At 32.0% G+C, this 18,495-nt stretch overlaps 1 protein-coding gene across 2 annotated transcripts; it reads left to right on the top strand.

Moving 5' to 3' along the window:
- The first annotated feature begins 9,196 nt into the window (after positions 1–9,196).
- LOC148607175 (uncharacterized) lies at positions 9,197–17,022 on the top strand. 2 transcript variants are annotated; one of them, XM_088545180.1, is made up of 7 exons: positions 9,197–9,257; positions 12,633–12,706; positions 13,599–13,701; positions 14,138–14,205; positions 15,115–15,217; positions 16,288–16,355; positions 16,874–17,022. In XM_088545180.1, exons 3-7 carry the CDS (start codon positions 13,635–13,637, stop codon positions 16,895–16,897), a joined length of 330 nt encoding a protein of 109 aa, XP_088401306.1. In that variant the 5' UTR covers positions 9,197–9,257; positions 12,633–12,706; positions 13,599–13,634; the 3' UTR covers positions 16,898–17,022. The 2 variants fall into 2 exon arrangements, with proteins under 2 accessions (XP_088401306.1, XP_088401307.1); XM_088545181.1 differs by lacking the exon at positions 9,197–9,257 and adding an exon at positions 10,459–10,583.
- The last annotated feature ends 1,473 nt before the right edge of the window (positions 17,023–18,495 follow it).

Here is an 18,495-nt window from a genome sequence, read left to right as displayed (position 1 = left end):
CTCTAGTGATGACTTCAATCTTGTAGCAACATAACCCTGTTTCAAAAGCCTATTTATTAGAATTCTAGCCTGATACAAAAAGTCTGCACAGTTACGGCATAATGTATGAGTTGTGATATGAACACTCCATACGCAGGTGCTGAAGGGATGTTGCCACAGATAAAAGGTACTTTTATAATCTTTTTGAAGATGAATATTAAAAGCAGTATTTGAACTGTGACAAATAAATCTATATGATGTTGCACTTTAGGTCTTAAATAATGGAGAACAAAGTTATTTAGAGTTCATATTAAATTCAGTAATGGTTGGCATGGAAACAAAATAAATAAAATTTCTGGTATCTACATGTAACAATTATGTGCATTTCCTTATTTTTAAGCACCTAATTAAGCTAAATTCATAAATCACATGATTAGAGGCGCGGAAGATTTTGCAACCATATAATGGGAACAATTGTGGGATTACGTTTCGTTACTTACTTATTTTAGTCGTTCAAATTTGGATTTGGAACGAGCTATATATGTCACCAAAGTTAAAGATACCGTTATATTTTTATTTCAGTTAACATAAGAATAGACAACGGTTTGAACACTTTTCAAATTGAATGGTATGGAGCATGTTTTGCTTTCTAGTATCTTAAATAAAGAGGACTTTAAGTAAGAATTATTTTCTGAAGAAATAAAAATGAGTAATCAATGCAGTATAACTTTGCAGGAGAGATACGCGTCAAAAAGTCTATACAGAAATCTACTTGTATTTGTTTATTTATGTACATGCACATATAGCAGACAATTGTTATTAAATTTTGTTATGAGCAACAAATGCATTTAAGTTCTCATTTGGAAATTTAACAGGCAATTAAGTTACCTGAAGCCTTTAACACGCCCGTTTTAGCCTGATCCCCGTGTTAAACATGTACTATGTGCACTATAAGGGTATACCATTGAAACGTTCAGATAGGAACAAGTATATGTAAACACGCCGTACATACATTGTATTTTCAAAAAATCAAGAAAGTCCTCTATTTCCTTATATGTGTTTGACATAAGTGTTTTTTGTTTTGTTTTGTTTTGTTTTGACTTCAGTTTTTTCAAACGTGGGTGAAATGATTTTAATTTCTTGTGAAATAAGTGGTACATCTGTAACAATTTGTTTTCTTGGCTATTACTTCATTTGTTTTTGTTTTATTGTTTTTGAATGTCTCTGTTTCTGTTTTGTTTTTGTTTTCATTTTTTGTTTTAAATAATAAAAAAAAATGTTTCGAAGAAGATAATCAAAGTTCTGCAATGAAATCTGTCATGTGATTGTATTCGTAGTGTCATGAAACACAACATTAAGTAAATTGTCGGCAGGAGAATCCTTGCAACTCTTATAGTATAGCAATATATCGCTATCATAAAACATTGTAATTTTTTTCTTAAAATAATCATTTTATTTTTAGCGTGTCCGCCCGGGTTCGTTGGAATCAATTGCAGAGACAAATGCCGTCCAGGATATTATGGACAATACTATAGGTTGAAATGCTGTTGCAATATGGATGAGTGGTATGTTAATCAATTTTATATTTCAAAGTAATTTGAGCACAACAAATACATACTCCGTGACGTATATTGCCAGAACGATTTGCTCATAAAAAATGTACTAGTATTACACGAAAAAGAAATTAACTAACATTTTCGTGGTTCTTTCTTTCCTTCTTACTGCATGTTTGATACGAACTGAATTAATAACAATATCAAAAGTTAATTTGGAGATGGGAAACCAAAAGAAGAAATATTTATCGATTTCGTCATATGCAGCAACCGTCTATATAAAATTTAATTACCTTATCTATATAATAATGCTGCATTAGTATGATTTATGTAATATTAATATGAGGTTAATGTTCAAACCTCTATTTCAATAATTTGTCTGCTTCTAACTGAGCAACATAAAAAGGGTTCTCTTTTTAGATGCTGATTTGATAATTTTAGAATAGAGTAATTTAGCGGTAATCTATGCACAATTCTTAATATGTACTGCCTGATAATGTTTGAATAGACTTAATACAAGACATTAACGGATCAGTGTGCACTAGGCGTGCGTCAATGACCTGTGTAGGGTTTCCTTGTTTATCAAGAGGCAAACGATCAGCACATTCGTACTTGTATCCGTTATTATAAAAAAAATTATAAACGAATATATATGAAATGTGGAACATGTACAGCAACATTGAAAATCTCTTGAACATTTAAGTCATCATTGAATGATAGGAATAAATCTTACTTAAAAAGTAAGTTTTCTTTCTGAAAGCCAAAAGATTTGGTCCATTTTTCCATGTACAAGTTAATCGTCTGATCTCACATTGAAGAACAAAATATGGGAAAACCACGATGACCTTGCAAATAATGTGGCTGATGTTAATGTTGTCTTTTTAACTAGTTACTATAAAGTACTATATATTATAAAATAAATATAGCACATCGATGATAGTAACCAGATTTTATCTTACATCTACTTTACACATTTTAGAGGACTAGTAAATCGTAAACTGATCTTAACTCACCATAGAAGAATTTAAATATAATATTTGATAATTATGCAAAACATGTCAACAAAATAATGGTGTAATATGCCAACCTTCCCCTGTCACATTGCTTCATCAACTGACGCATGAGCTAAATTTTGACTGAACCGTATTGCCAACCATGAAAGTTAGTGGTCACCTGATAAACTAGTCCCCATTAAGTTAATACTTATAGGTAATAATTTGAATTTATTTCAAATAACAAACTATCAACTAAAAGAATGACTGATAATTAATTATGTATTAAACAGTAACTTCATAACGGTTAACTTCTTTGGTCATCCCATTGGGCTCATTTGATAGGAATAGTAATAAAGTCACCATCTCAAACAAAATGCCATTTATTCCTACATTAATAGTCTTGATGTTCTTATAAAAAATATATACATAAATATGTGCACAAATATAGCTACTACTTCACACACTCTCGATTGCATAGTGGAATAGATGATTTGAAATATCTTATCTTTGCTACGATTGTTCCGTATTACTCATAAATATGCCATTATCTATTCTGTTTTCGTTCCTTATAAGGTGCTACCATGAATCTGGTTGTCAGAAGAAAATATTATCAACAGAAGCTGTTGAAACTACTGTTAAAGGTCAGCACTGAAAAAAGGGTTAAGATAACAACACGATATTTAATTCTCAATTCGGCAAATCAGTGTGTTTAGGGTTACCTTAATATTTGTTTTTTTCTGACGCAGTCGGTATATTTTCACTTTTTACCCATTCACCTTAAAGACGCTTTGTCGTTGAAACCCAAGTCGTCTGATCGACATTCTGTTTTCCCATTAGCCAGATACTGATAACATAGCGTTCGAAAAAACTGTATCAAAATCGCGTGCCATGTGTTATTTTTTTGAAGAAATGCAGAAAATTAAAAGTAAGAAGAACAAAACTATTCAGCGTAGGCTATCATTTTTTTCAAGACAGTACCTGTTAAAATATATGAATTTCAAAAGAATGTAATCCAGGGACAAAGACCAGACATAAAAAAAAAACCGACATACACAACAAAGAACATAATGTAACTTAAATAATACATACAACGTAACAAAAGTAAATGTGCAACTCGGACTCCACTAAAAACTGAGAACATTGGTGCACCGGTGGGGAAAGCATCCTCTGCGTTTCTAAAAATATCTGCCGAGTTGCCCATAAACGTCAAGCCAGGGTAGTCAAAAGAGGAAGGAAAACAATGACACGTTGAGTTTTCCCTTACTATCGATTTCTAAGTGTAGATCAAGATATGAGGTTGACTTAACAGTGTCTGTAGTGTCCTTTATCTCAAGTTCATAGGGGTTGTTGGGATGTATCAGATCACCAAAATTATGACTTAAAGGTAACACTTCTTCCGTATAACGAAAATTGAAATTAAACGACCTAACTAAACGATATTTTTTTTTATCTGATTAGCTATAAAGTAGGCATCATAAGAGTAAAGGAAAAGGTCTGCAAGTAAAATACCGGCCGTTTGTTGAAAAACGCTCCACCACACAGGAACATTGGAATTAACTGCTTCTTCGGTAAACTAAGACTGTAATTAACTGTTAAGAATTTACATTGAATTCTACTTTAATTTCTTTAACAGAAACAACCTATTAGATGTCGACAGCTTTGTTTGAAGTGATACCAGGTATGGTTTTTTATGAAATTTTAACATGACAAATTGGTGTTTCATTTTTTATTTTTCTGTTTGTGTTTTCCGTTTGTTTAGTGTTGTATTTTTCACTTTATGCATGTAAGGTATGTTAGGAAATTTTGGGACAATAACCATTGTAAATGTACGCTAAAAGTTGATTTTCAAAACAATAGTGTTTTCAAAATACTTGTAATAAGTTATAATAGATCAGATTTATTATCTATGAACCACTTTGCTTAAACCTTATCCTTCAATATTTTTCGGAACATTTTTTCCTTAAAAGAATCAACTTTAAAGACATCGAGCGGGAATGCAGTTCTTTTTGAGATATCATCAGGTAAAATTACAGAGATTCATAGGAAGTGCTATAGAGTCAATAACACACACTGTTGTTTAAGTATAAAATTTATAAGCAGTGAACTTTGAAATGACTGATAATTATTCTAATAATAAATGTAAAAAAGAAATTCCGTTTATAGATATATCCTATAAAAATACAATTTCAAAAATAAAACAAGATCGGTGTATAACCTATTACGTAGTTTATTTGACTACAGAATATCTGCAAATTTTGGAATAAGAACTGTTGTGATTCGAAAAGGTTCTGTTTTTGTCTGATATTAGTTAGCTCCATTCAACTCGGCAAAGCGATTACCTCAACTCACAACGCAAAAATCATACAAGTATGAATATTGTATTTTGATGTTTTCAATTATAAAAAAAATGCGGAAACACAAACAAACATTCCATTGTATGGCTGCAACGAACACGAAGATCAAACAAAGCATTCGACCTAATACTCAGAAAATAGTTTTAAACGGCTTTTAATTGAACTTAATCAGAAAATGCGGTAGTTTCCAAAACCACTTGACTGTTCTTGTAAAATCTCTCCATTTATATATGGCCCTTCCGGTCACGTCATTACGTAAAGTTAAGCATCATCGAAAACGAATCTCAGCATTAGGTCCTTTCTATAGGCCCAAAATACCATGATCTACGTTCCATAAATTGGAATTTTAAATTTAAAGTTCTTATGGATGCCGTGGAGGACTACGCAAGAAAATGGATATAACTTGAAGACATTGATTCTTTGTCAGGGTGGGTAAAGGCTGTGCGGTCTTTGATTTTGAAACAAATGAAAGTTTTAAGTAGATCAATAAGTGTCAATACTACACCATTGAAAACCCCGATGTAGCAAAAAACATTGTCTATTATACATGACACATATGTTGTCGTACCAGCAGGCAAAGCACAAAACAACATTGTTTTTGTTGGCAAAACGTTTATCATCCAATGTTTAGTATCAGAGGTAGACGTAGAAAGTAATAGCAGTGATAAGACCTATACTGCAACCACACTGTCCAAAGAAGAGATTGTGGAAAACCATAAATTTGTGTATCACCTTTTGGTCTCTCTACCAAGGACGATGATTGTGATTTACCGTCTATGTACTGTATTCCTAATATCCGCAAGAACTCGTACAAACAACGTTACATAGCTGGATCTGCAAAATGTACCACCAAACCACTTAAAAACTTTTAACTTCAATATTCACAGTTGGCAAAGAGGGTCTGCAGTCCTACCACAACACTTGTTATCCCCGTAGTGGTATTAATTCAATGTAGATCCTGAAAAATTTTAAAGATCTTTTGAAGACAATCAGTTCAAGACTTTTGTCAGAACATAAAAAACTATGATTTTTTCAACACTGTATACTCCTATTCCCAATGCACAGTTAAAATCTCGACCTAAAAACATTATACATCGTTGTTTTCCCCCAAAAAATGTGTACACATAAATACAAATATATCGTTCGTGGTAGAGATTCCGCGTTCTTCGTAAGAAATAATTGCAGATCATCTTTCTTATACAGAAGAAGATGTTTACAAAATGCTGGAATTTTTAATCGACAATATGTTTATCCAGTGTGGTGGACGCTTTTTTCAAAAACTGTCGGCATTCCAATGAGAACAAATTGTACTCCTCTACTTGCTGACCTTTTCCTTCAATCTTATGAGGCTGACTTTTTAGCTAATCTAAACCGAAAGAAAGAATATCGTTTAGCTAGATCCTTTAATCTCAGTTTCTGCTATATATATGACGTATTATCTATGAACAATCAAAATTATTTTAGGGATTTGAAACATCGCATCTTCCCCAAAGAACTTGAGATAAAGGATACTACAGACACTGTGAAGTTAGCCTCATATATTGACTTACACTTAGAAATCGATAGTAAGGGAAAACTATAACCAAACTTTACTACAAACGTGATGAGTTTTCATTCAGCATTGTCAACTTTCCTTTAATCTGTGGCAACATCCCTTCAGCACCTAGTTAAAAAGTATTCATTTTACAACTACGACGACGTTTTGTATCGCACTAGAATTCTAACAGATAGGCTTCTGGAACAGGGTTATGTGGCTACAAGATTGAAGTCATTCAGTTTAGAATTTACACACATTTTGCACTAACTCTTGACTAAACTTACATTTTGATGAACCTAGTTAATCATTCTGGTGTTTACCTCATAGAATGAATCAGTTATTCCTGGAGTTGGTTGTCGTAATTTAGTTAAAGAAGGCAAATACATTTCAGCATTAACAATTGAGACATATAACCCACCATAAAGTAATATAATAACTGACACGTAATGTCTTGCTGCTTGGTTGTTTAAGCTAAGAGTTCAACGTTTAGTATCGTTCCCGTTTTTTCACGCCTATATGTAAAAGTTTCCTGTTTATATGTGGGAAGTACAAGTACAGAGTTCAACAACGTATTAAATGGTTAATAGACTGCCAGCATTAAATGTTGGCAGATTGACATAAAATCGTCAATTTCTGTGTAAATCGTTTTCAGTCAAACCTGTTCTTGTTGCCACCTGTCTTAAAATGATTTAATTAAAGTATTTGCATTTAGTGCATTTTGTTTGACACTAACATTTACTTAAAACATCTGCCAAATGTGACTATACTTTCTTTTGCATTCCATTGGACATTGGCTGAAAACAAATTTGATATTATTGGTCAAAGTTCTACACAAAAATCAATAATGCTTGTCACAGCGTACTGGCCCTGATGCAAAAAAAAAGGTCAGTTTAAAATTGCGTGAAAAATCGTGGCATTTCAGTGGAGTTGAATTGACGTTTGTTCATCCCGAAAAATTTGTGATATGAAAGTATTCTTTTTTCAGTCAAAATTTTGATTTTTGTATTGTTTAACTTACAAAGACAAAGGAGAATTAAATGCTACCAATCATTTATCGCAATTTGATATATATATATATATATATATATATATATATATATATAGAGAGAGAGAGAGAGAGAGAGAGAGAGAGAGAGAGAGAGAGAGAGAGAGAGAGAGAGAGAGAGAGAGAGCACATTTATTGCAAAACCAAATGATTCAATAACACTTGTCCGCATTGAATACATTCATATGTACTAGACTTGTATTAAAAATTGAAGACACGGAAAGTTAGATGAGCACTTGTCTCCCATCCTGTAGGTACATGTTTCCCATTAAAAGTGTTCATGTAATTTTCGCTGTGAAAAAAAAATATGTTCCGTAAAAAAACCCCGAAATATTTAGATACAAAGAGCCATAGTTCTTGCAAGCTTTTGCATAACGCATGGTAATGATATGAAAACTCAATATACTGGTGCTGAAGGGATGTTTTCACAAATAAAAGGAAAGTTGACGATACGTGTTTGTCGTATAGAGTGGTCAATAGTTTCCCTTTCCCATCAATAAGTGTAGGTCAAGATATATGGATGATTTCACAGTTTCTGTAGTATCTTTTATCTCAAGTTCTCTGTGGTAGATGCGATGTATACAATCCCCGAAACTATAATTGTTTAACGATAATACGACATCTTTATAGCGGAAACAGATATTAAAGGATCTAGCGTGACGAAGTTCCTTCATTTGGATTAGATCAGCAATGAAGTCAACATCATAAGATTAAGAAGGAATAGGTCTGCATATAGAGGAACACAATTTGTTCCCATTGGAATGCCGACCGTTTGTTGAAAAAACGCATCCATAACACTGGACAAATATAATGTCGATAAAAAATTCCTGCATCTCCTTCGGTATAGTTGAGAAATGGGGTATCTATCTAGTATTGGCACTTGATACAAGCATTGATACTGTAATAGGTTATCGAATAGGTCATCGCAATTGTCACAGTAGCGTTAATATATTTCCAAATCAAGCATAAAAAGGGACGAGATAATTCCTTTACACCTTCTCCGAAGTACATAGTACATAGTCACTTTTTGTTGTTGAATTGAATCCTTGCTATTATCATGTATGTGAAGGAATATTGATGGCAGACACATAGTTTATTAATTTGAGATTTGATTTCATGTTGCAACTCTACATATGCTACCAGATATAGGTAGATCCTTTTCCCTCCCGATCTGTGGATTCATGTAATACAGAATACTGATTAATCTTTTAGATCTATACTATTACTAGTTCAATTATTTAAAATTTTCAGAACCTACACAAGAAAAATCCGTCATGAGTTTTCATTTAATAAAAAAAACAAAATCTGAAAAAAAGCATGTATGTTTTCCTATGTCTGTTTCATAACGATATGTTTTGGACGGCTCGCCGTGCAAACATACACAAAAACCTGTTAACGACTGTAAATAATAAATAAAATAAAATAAATTGGAATCAGAGGCCTTTGAATAAATAATGGTACGACTTTTTTCATAGTTTTGGGAAAAATATATCTATGTGATTTTATAGGCAAAAACAAGTGTTTACATATCAAATCTACACGTTTTTTTCGATATGTTTTGTAACATGAAAACATATGACGCACTCAAGGTTTAATTCTCTCACTATTGTAAAATCCTGTTCTACGATTTCCTGCTTTTCTATTAAGTAAGTTTCCGTATTGAAGTAATTGATAATTTCACAGACAGCATCAACGATTACTAAAATACAAAATGGGAAAAATTGTGGGATTATGTTTTGTTACTTACTTATCGCTCACGTTTTATTTTGGGATTGGAAGAATTTGTCACCAATAGTACGTATGTTACACATAACTTAGAATACGGTTGAGATAACTGTAAAGCTAGTTTAAAGAAGTACTATCTTTACAAAAGATGGCCGACGCAGTAAAAAATGTTCTTTTACTTATAATTTTCTACTGTTCGTTCAGGAAATAACACATGGCAGGCAATTTAAATTTCCGATACAGTTTTTCGAACTCCACTAAGTTATCAGTATTTGACCAATCGAGAAACAGAATTTAGGTTAGGTGACTTGCGTTTCCATGGAAGAACGTCTTTAATGTCAAAGGGTAAAAACTACACCGACTGCATTGAAAAAATAAATGTGTACGACCAAATAATTTTAAAATGCATTACAAGTGGAATTCAAGATGAAAATATTTCACTGCATAAGCAATACTGTTTAGAAATACCGCATAGACCCGTTATAGATTCTTTGTTGATATAATTTTAATGAGTTGTTTAGTTTTGTGTAGTTTTCGTAAATAATTGACCTATACATCTTTGGAAGGACCGACTGTCAAGGAATCGAAATCTATTGATTAGGAATATGTATTGCAGATGATGTCAGTTCGATTTTAATCGGTTCAATTCCCCCCCCACACACACACACAAAAAAAACCAAAAAAAAAAACCAAAAAAAAATTACGCGGCGATAAAACTGTTGCAAATAATTTAATCAAACTTGATCGTTATCAGTTCAAGATAACTGCATTACAGACTTTCCTATAACAGACTTTACCGACTCAGTTATTTTACAGCCCTACTATAGGACAGGGTACCTTTTTCCCCATTTGTACATTCTTCAAACCCAGTTAGGTGATCTTTCACTCCCTTCGCCGAATTCTAATTCTTCATTTCCAATTCGTATATAGCTTATGACCGTTTTCTGTATTACGTTTGTATAATAAGGACTAGTTTCTCAACGACGACCAAATTCGTATTATTGGTCAATAGACAAAAGGTAAGTCAATAGTAATAGTTGAATAATTGACATGATATAACCCACTATCATTGCTTAAAAACGAAGACTGACAAGTTATTCGTGCTCATGTATTAAAGGTTATTTTATTCAATTGTCTAAAAATATTTTAACATTGCAATGCGGAAACTGACAACGCTTCAAAAGGATGGTAAACAGCCTAAATGGCACATAGCCAGAAAAGGATGCGAAATAATGTGCGTCACTCTGTGGTGGGAATATTGACATTTACTAACACTTCAAATTTGGGTGAATGACAAAAATCAGGACCACCTCCGAACAACAGAGGAATCAAATAGTCTATGAAAATAGATGGTATAGCGACATAATTGTGCAATCAATGGCGTATCAAAGTAAGGTTAGTGCACATTCAAAAGGACTTAACCCCTTTCGAATCAAAAGACCTCGACAAAAAGCATCAAAATATCAATGCTTGATGCATTAATTGATCCTGGTACATGTAATTACGTAAACAATTCATTTGTTATTTTATAGAAGTCTGTAGACGACTGAATAAGTTAAGAGAATTCTGAATATAGCCTTTGATCCTGAATATTTATTTAATCTACGAGCCTAAAAGAAAGGGTCCTTACTCTCTGGAACTGCTTTTTAGTTTACTTTTAATATACTTACTCAATGTTCATGACATTTTAACTTGACAAAATTAAAAGGATCAAATTATGCACCAATTTTAAATACATAATTTATATACCTAATAAACTGATTTATTCAACGGATCATAATTTTCCTTTCCTGGTTTGTCTACCCCGGACTGGACTTTTTATGAGCAACTCGGCAGGTGTTTCTAGAAAAGCAGAGGACGCTTACCCTACCTGTGCACCTGGTCCATGCTCCCAGTTTTTCGTGGTGTCCGAGTTGCTCATTCATTTTTGTTACTTTGTATGTATGATTTTAGTTACTTTATGTTCTTTGTTGTGTATGTCTGTTTTCCATGTCTGGTCTTTGTCCCTGGATTACATTCTTTTGATTACCGCTATAACCCTGGTTCCCTTGATTACTCTTTGGCAGGCATCTATTGCCAAATATTAATGGACGATAATTCGAGACCTTATATGGATAGGAGGTTTAAAAAAAAATCATATCTTAAGGGACCCTTGGAAACTTTACAGTGAATTGCAGACATCGGTCACGAACCTTATTGATTTTGTTGGGACTATTTTGGTGGAAAGGTTAATCAGTGTGAGCAAGATCGTCAAAATAAACATTAAAATTGTAAAATACTCTGATTCAGGAGTCGTGGCATTCTCTAAACAGTGTAAACGTGTTCACAGTAAGAGAAGGTGGATTCAAAAATGTGAAAATTTACATTTCTTACTTTAACGAATTGAATATTTTCTTAACATATTCTTATTTCGCCTCCGATATTATAAGTGTGAGCAACATGTCATGCTGAACTTATTTCACACTTAATGTAACGATAACGAACATGGATAGGTGACATGTCAAAGAGACTACAAACCCATTGGGATAAGAATTATTTGCCATTCATGGGTCTTCAAGAACGGCAAGGAAGCATTCACACTACAGGGTAGACTGCAGCTGACCCAAAAAACATCTTAATACAACGATACAGCGAAAATGTTGTCATTATAAACTCAAACAGCATAAAAGTACATTGAAAGGAAAGTGAAAAAGAAACTAGACAAACAAAGGACAGACATTTCTTACTTAGGACAGGCGTAAAAATGTGACCTGGTTAAAGTACTTTTGCATCAAAGAGGTCTTAGCCCGTTGTTAAAATAGATATAAAGAAACTTATTATAGGTTACACAAGTACACACACAAAGTTATACAGGCAGTTAAGTGATATGCCAGCTTAAGGCCAGTTTAAACCTATAAAATGTTGCTTCCTCATCATTTGCAGAATCAACCCTCCTATGCAGTCAATCAAAAAGGACACAACCCGTGTCATGCCGAAAAGTATTCTCGTATTTGATATTGATGTATTACGTACATTGTTCAAGGTGGCAACTCGTACATTGATTTCGAATGATATAAGTTGTAACTGTATTTAAATGCAAATGATATCACTTTCTGTACTTTTAAGCCTTTTGGACATTCGGCGCGTTGTTTTTGTTTCAATTGTATTGTGTGTTATGTGTATATATAGTAGAATGTGGTTTCTTTCAGACATTTGCAGTATTCCAAATTATAAAAACGGCTAAAAGGAGAGACTTTACTCATTTTTTTTATGGTAGAAAATTGTTTTCAAGTTACAATTTTAATTTTATTTGGTTTGAATACTCTTCTTTATGAAGAGGCTTTGACTTCATTTACCTTGTTATGTAATGTAAAAATGCTATAATTATTTACCTTATATGTACCCACATGTGTTTACAATGTCTTTTAAATTTCTGGATAACTTTTTATCAACTTTTTTTTTCAGTGAAACAAACGGCAATTTGATAACGATATGTTGCATTGATCACTACTTCAACACTACTGTTCACCAATGCCTTGGTGAGTACAGTTTTAAACAATGAAAATGGCTTGGTTCGTATCTGGTATCAGGTACACCAAGCCTATATTAACGGCCAACAATTGTAGTAGAAAAACATCTGATAAGTAATTGAAATATGTTAAATGGTATCTTGGGTATTCACAATGTTTTCCTTGGCGGGAGAAGGGTTTTCTCAACTTTGAATCATATGTGAAAACGTAACAAGATTATAAGAAGTTCTTAGTACTTACAGAAAGATCAAAAGTGCCAGTGTAGTCCTGGATATATAGCTTTTCTATCATTTCACTGTGTCATATAATTTGTTTTGAATAGGATAGGAAAGGATACAATATATTTAGCCCACTTGTGGCCTTGACTGTTTTATGGGATTTTTTTTTTTTTTTGCAAATGTTGTTATTATTTGGTTAGAGGTTGCTAAATATATTTTTCTCAGTTTGTGTTTCATTTTAAGATGATTTGGTACTTAAGTAGACTACAACTTAAGGTTCCTTGTTTCATTAACACTTATAATTGAGCATGTTTGTTAAAGAATTTCGTAATAATAAAAAAAACCTTGTCTTAAGGCCGAACAAAAGCAATGAATTGACAAGAACAAATTTGTAGTTCTAATGTTGTGCCTAGATCATACAATATTATCAATAGAAATTATTTTAATCAAACGTTGTCAACATTACCATAGTGCTTAGCAACTAAATCATGATAACCAATTCCTAAATATAACAACTACAAAATATTCTGGTATATATTACATTTATTAAACTTCAAACATTTGGTTTATTTTAAGACACTTGTCAGCTTTCAAAAATGTTGCATTAATAATACATTTCAATTATCTTATCATTATGAAAATCGCAATATTTATAATAAAAAAAAAACATACAATGATTTCAGAGTGTCCTTCCGGGTCGTTTGGAATCGAATGCAGACATGAATGTCCTACAGGATACTATGGAAAGAACTGTCGTTTCAAATGTAACTGCAATAAAAATGAGTGGTATGCTAACCAACTAAAGACTTTGGAATCATTTGAGAAATACATACATGATTATGAATTTACAGTATATGGTTAAATTGATTTGCAAGAAAGAATATATACTGCATAAAAGATAATATGTTGACTAACTGCAGTATTCATTTAATCATTTATTCGTTTTTAGTATTATTATTTTCACAGTTGGTGTTACATGTCTTTCCTGTTTTTTTTTTCCTTTCCTTCTTCATTGTCTTGAATTATACACTCTTGCAATATACACGGCTTGCAATGAAGTCTATACTGCATAAAGTTGTTGGAAAACAAACCACATCTAGCAATTGTTCACGGAAGCTGAACGTCACTTATCTATAAAATTAACTTTAATTACTATTTTTATATTGCTACGATTTTTCTCCAAGATAAAGTGAAATATAATAAGGATTCCTTTGCTTAACAGGTGTCACTTTGGAACCGGCTGCAAGAGGAAGATACTTTCAACAGAAACTACAGAAAGTACATCCCAAGGTTAGTAAAACAAGATTCCCGCATGAGCCTGAATTGCTCACCCGGTTTAATAGCTTTATGAATGTTTGCTTTTTAAAGACTGTTGTCTACTCAATTAATTTAAAAAATATTGTAGAAAAAATATCCTTAATTATTTCATTGAATATTGAATTTTTCGACTGCCAATCAATTTGTGTTTGACATTTCAACAGGTAAAGTTAAGCGATTGTAATGCATCAATTCATTTGAAATAGTAATACATGTTACGTGGCCGATTTCATATACGACATTTTCTAAGGAAAGTTCCAAAGAGAAACCAATGAAGTGACAATTGAAAGTGAAAGGAATTGAAATAACATTTTATACAATAGTGTACATTTTAATTGATTGACAAGCTTTATTAGACTTAGTAAAGGAAATAAACTTTTATAATTTGAGTTGGTTTAAAAAAACGAAATTGCCAATGTATTATTCATGTATATTGATAAATAACCAAAGTAGACTACAACTTAAGGTTCCTTGTTTCATTAACACTTATAAGTGAGTATGTTTGTTAAAGAATTTCTCATTTTGTAATAATAAAAAAAACCTTGTCTTAAGGCCGAACAAAAGCAATGAATTGACAAGAACAAATTTGTAGTTCTAATGTTGTGCCTAGATCATACAATATTATCAATAGAAATTATTTTAATCAAACGTTGTCAACATTACCATAGTGCTTAGCAACTAAATCATGATAACCAATTCCTAAATATAACAACTACAAAATATTCTGGTATATATTACATTTATTAAACTTCAAAAATTTGGTTTATTTTAAGACACTTGTCAGCTTTGAAAAATGTTGCATTAATGATACATTTCAATTATTTTATCATGATGAAAATCGGAATATTTATAATAATAAAAAAAAACATACAATGATTTCAGAGTGTCCTTCCGGGTCGTTTGGAATCGAATGCAGACATGAATGTCCTACAGGATACAATGGAAAGAACTGTCGTTTCAAATGTAACTGCAATAAAAATGAGTGGTATGCTAACCAACTAAAGACTTTGGAATCATTTGAAAAATACATACATGATTATGAATTTACAGTATATGTTTAAATTGATTTGCAAGAAAGAATATATACTGCATAAAAGATAATATGTTGACTAACTGCAGTAATCATTTAATCATTTATTCGTTTTTAGTATTATTATTTTCACAGTTGGTGTTACATGTCTTTCCTGTTTTTTTTCCTTTCCTTCTTCATTGTCTTGAATTATACACTCTTGCAATATACACGGCTTGCAATGAAGTCTATACTGCATAAAGTTGTTGGAAAACAAACCACATCTATACTCGGCGTCACATAAATAACATACTGTTAAAATTTGAATAAAAATATTTTCTACGATTTTATTGACACCAACTGTCGTTTAAATTGTCTTAAATGACTTGCTCATTCGTTTAGCCAAACAGCTTCTCCCTAAACAAGTCGCTTATTAGCTTAAATCATGCGTAACAAATCCTTACAGGAAAATCCCATACTTATATCCGCCATGTTGGTTTTTACGGGACGATTTGTTTACAAACGAAGTTCGTAAGTTCCCGTCGAACTCCGGTGACAATCGTCTGCTTGATCAACTTCTCGGTATTGTACGTTGTTCGCGTAAAATAAATCCGAGATATCCGAAATAACGCTGAAATGCATTCTGGGTTCTTCGGTTTTTGGACAAACCATTTAAACGTAAACAACATCTCCTAGCAACCCGATCACTGTAAACATGGCCGACTTTTTACAATGTAAATATTGGCACCGAGAATTAAAATCTGACCGGAATTTAACGATTCAATCTTTAGGGAGAAGCCGTTTGGCTAAACGAATGAGCAAGTCATTTAAGACATTTTAAACGACGGTAGGTGTCAATAAAGTCGCAGAAAATATTTTTATTCAAATTTTAATAGTATGTTATTTATGTGACGCCGAGTATAGCGATTGTTCACGGAAGCTGAACGTCACTTATCTATAAAATTAACTTTGATTACTACTTTTATATTGCTACGATTTTTCTCCAAGATAAAGTGAAATATAATAAGGATTCCTTTGCTTAACAGGTGTCACTTTGGAACCGGCTGCAAGAGGAAGATACTTTCAACAGAAACTACAGAAAGTACATCCCAAGGTTAGTAAAACAAGATTCCAGCATGAGCCTGAATTGCTCACCCGGTTTAATTGCTTTATGAATGTTTGCTTTTTAAAGACTGATGTCTACTCAATTAATTTAAAAAAATATTGTAGAAAAAATATCCTTAGTTAAGCGATTGTAATGCATCAATTCATTTGAAATAGTAATACATGTTACGTGGCCGAGTTCATATACGACATTTTCTAAGAAAAATTCCAAAAAGAAACCAATGAAGTGACAATTGAAAGTGAAAGGAATTGAAATAACATTTTATACAATAGTGTACATTTTAATTGATTGACAAGCTTTATTAGACTTAGTAAAGGAAATAAACTTTTATAATTTGAGTTGGTTAAAAAAAACGAAATCGCCAATGTACTATTCATGTATATTGATAAATAACCAATTAAATAGTTATATTACCTGAAAATTACATAAAATTAAAACAAGTATGTTATGTACTGTTTGAAACTTAAAAAAAATAAATTGCTTTGAACCGATTAATTGTGTTTCAGGCCAGCAGAAAGACAGTTCCATGACGTGGGGAATCTACGTTTATTGCATGATTGCTACGGTGATCGTCATTTGTGTGTTATTTGGAATTGGTATCCTTAAATATAAACTTAAACATTCGGCGGACAGACAGAACGATATCTCCTTGTAATTACAAATTATTTAGATACATATATAAATAGAGCATGACAGTCTGGACAATAAAGACGTTATCAATATTTATTGCACGAAGTCTCGTGATGAATAGGTTGCAGAAAAACAATTATAGATTATGGCTTATATTAAAGGAGAGGTAATCATTGTACATCACCTTAAATTGCAATGTTGAAGTCTTATTTGACATGTTCTATTTTAAAAAGGTTGGAAACTATGAGTATGCATCTACATGGTTAAATTATGAAATATAATTAAAATAAATTCCCTGAGCAGGCCGTTAACTTATTTCAAGCTTAAAATCGAACTAAAATTGGCGACTTGCATTTTTTAAACCTGTTTAACTGTGTTTTGATAATTGGGGATACAAATTTGACTGTATTTATTATAAACTAAATTGTTTTAAGTATTGGACTTTATTTCAATATTAAGTAAGCGCTGCACTTATAATTTGGCACACAATCTACAAATACATGAAAAAGGGAACAAATAAAGGTATGTAAAATGTTTTATTTAATGTACAGTGTATATCAAAGGTTCAAATTGAAACATTTTATCTTACAATTTTGATTCAAAGGAAGTTGATTAATGTTAATACAATACAACATGGAGTATTTTCTATCTTTCATAATATTTGCATTAAAGTTTCCGTATAAACGAACTGGATAAATACGAAAGTTGGAATTTGAAATATGAATGCTTAATCATTATTAAAAATCAAATATTTATGTTTGATAAACAGTAAGCAATTTTGAATCGAGTTTAAAAGAAACAACGTATTTGATTACTATGCAAATATGTTAAATAAGTACAAAAAACTTGTGTTGATCTGAGCTCTATAAAAGACAGAGTAGTCAGAAAATAAACAACCGTGCTAACAGTCTTGGGAACTTTATTTGAAAAAAAGATCTCATACCCAGAACACATTGTACAGTTTTAAATGATATGTGTCTTGTATTCAGTCTATGCTAAATGATTGTCATATATGACACAAGTAGTTAAAACATTTGCGTACAACTTATCACACTAGCCGCGAGGGATTGCTTCTTATATAATTTGAAAGTAAAACTTTTCTATATGATCATTTGTTTTAAGGAGTTAAAGCTCTTAAAAGGCATAAACACCCCCATCTCCCATTCCCCAATGTCCCCATCCCTATTAAAAAATCCCTATCAACCCATAGAATCCCCATTGCATATTTCTTGTAGAATATTTACATTATCAAATTGATTTTTTTTTTTTTTTAAGATTCTTCAAAGGGTTTATTTTTAACTAAATTAAATACATATTATCATATAAATAAATTGTTTAAATATAATTTCCCCATACCCCATACACCATCCACATTCCCCATTTCCCATCCACCATATACTATAGAATGGGACAACGACCACACGTGGAAATCAGACGAACACATAAAAAAACATAAAGTAACTGAAATAATACATACAAAGTAACAAAAGCAAATGAG

This window comes from Perna viridis, chromosome 9 (assembly GCF_037379345.1).
Source record: "Perna viridis isolate PV_CMFRI_1.1 ecotype Kerala chromosome 9, ASM3737934v1, whole genome shotgun sequence".
NCBI lineage: Eukaryota > Metazoa > Mollusca > Bivalvia > Mytilida > Mytilidae > Perna > Perna viridis.
Note: the sequence above shows the minus strand (reverse complement) of the source record. Positions and strands in the feature narration are given on the sequence as shown.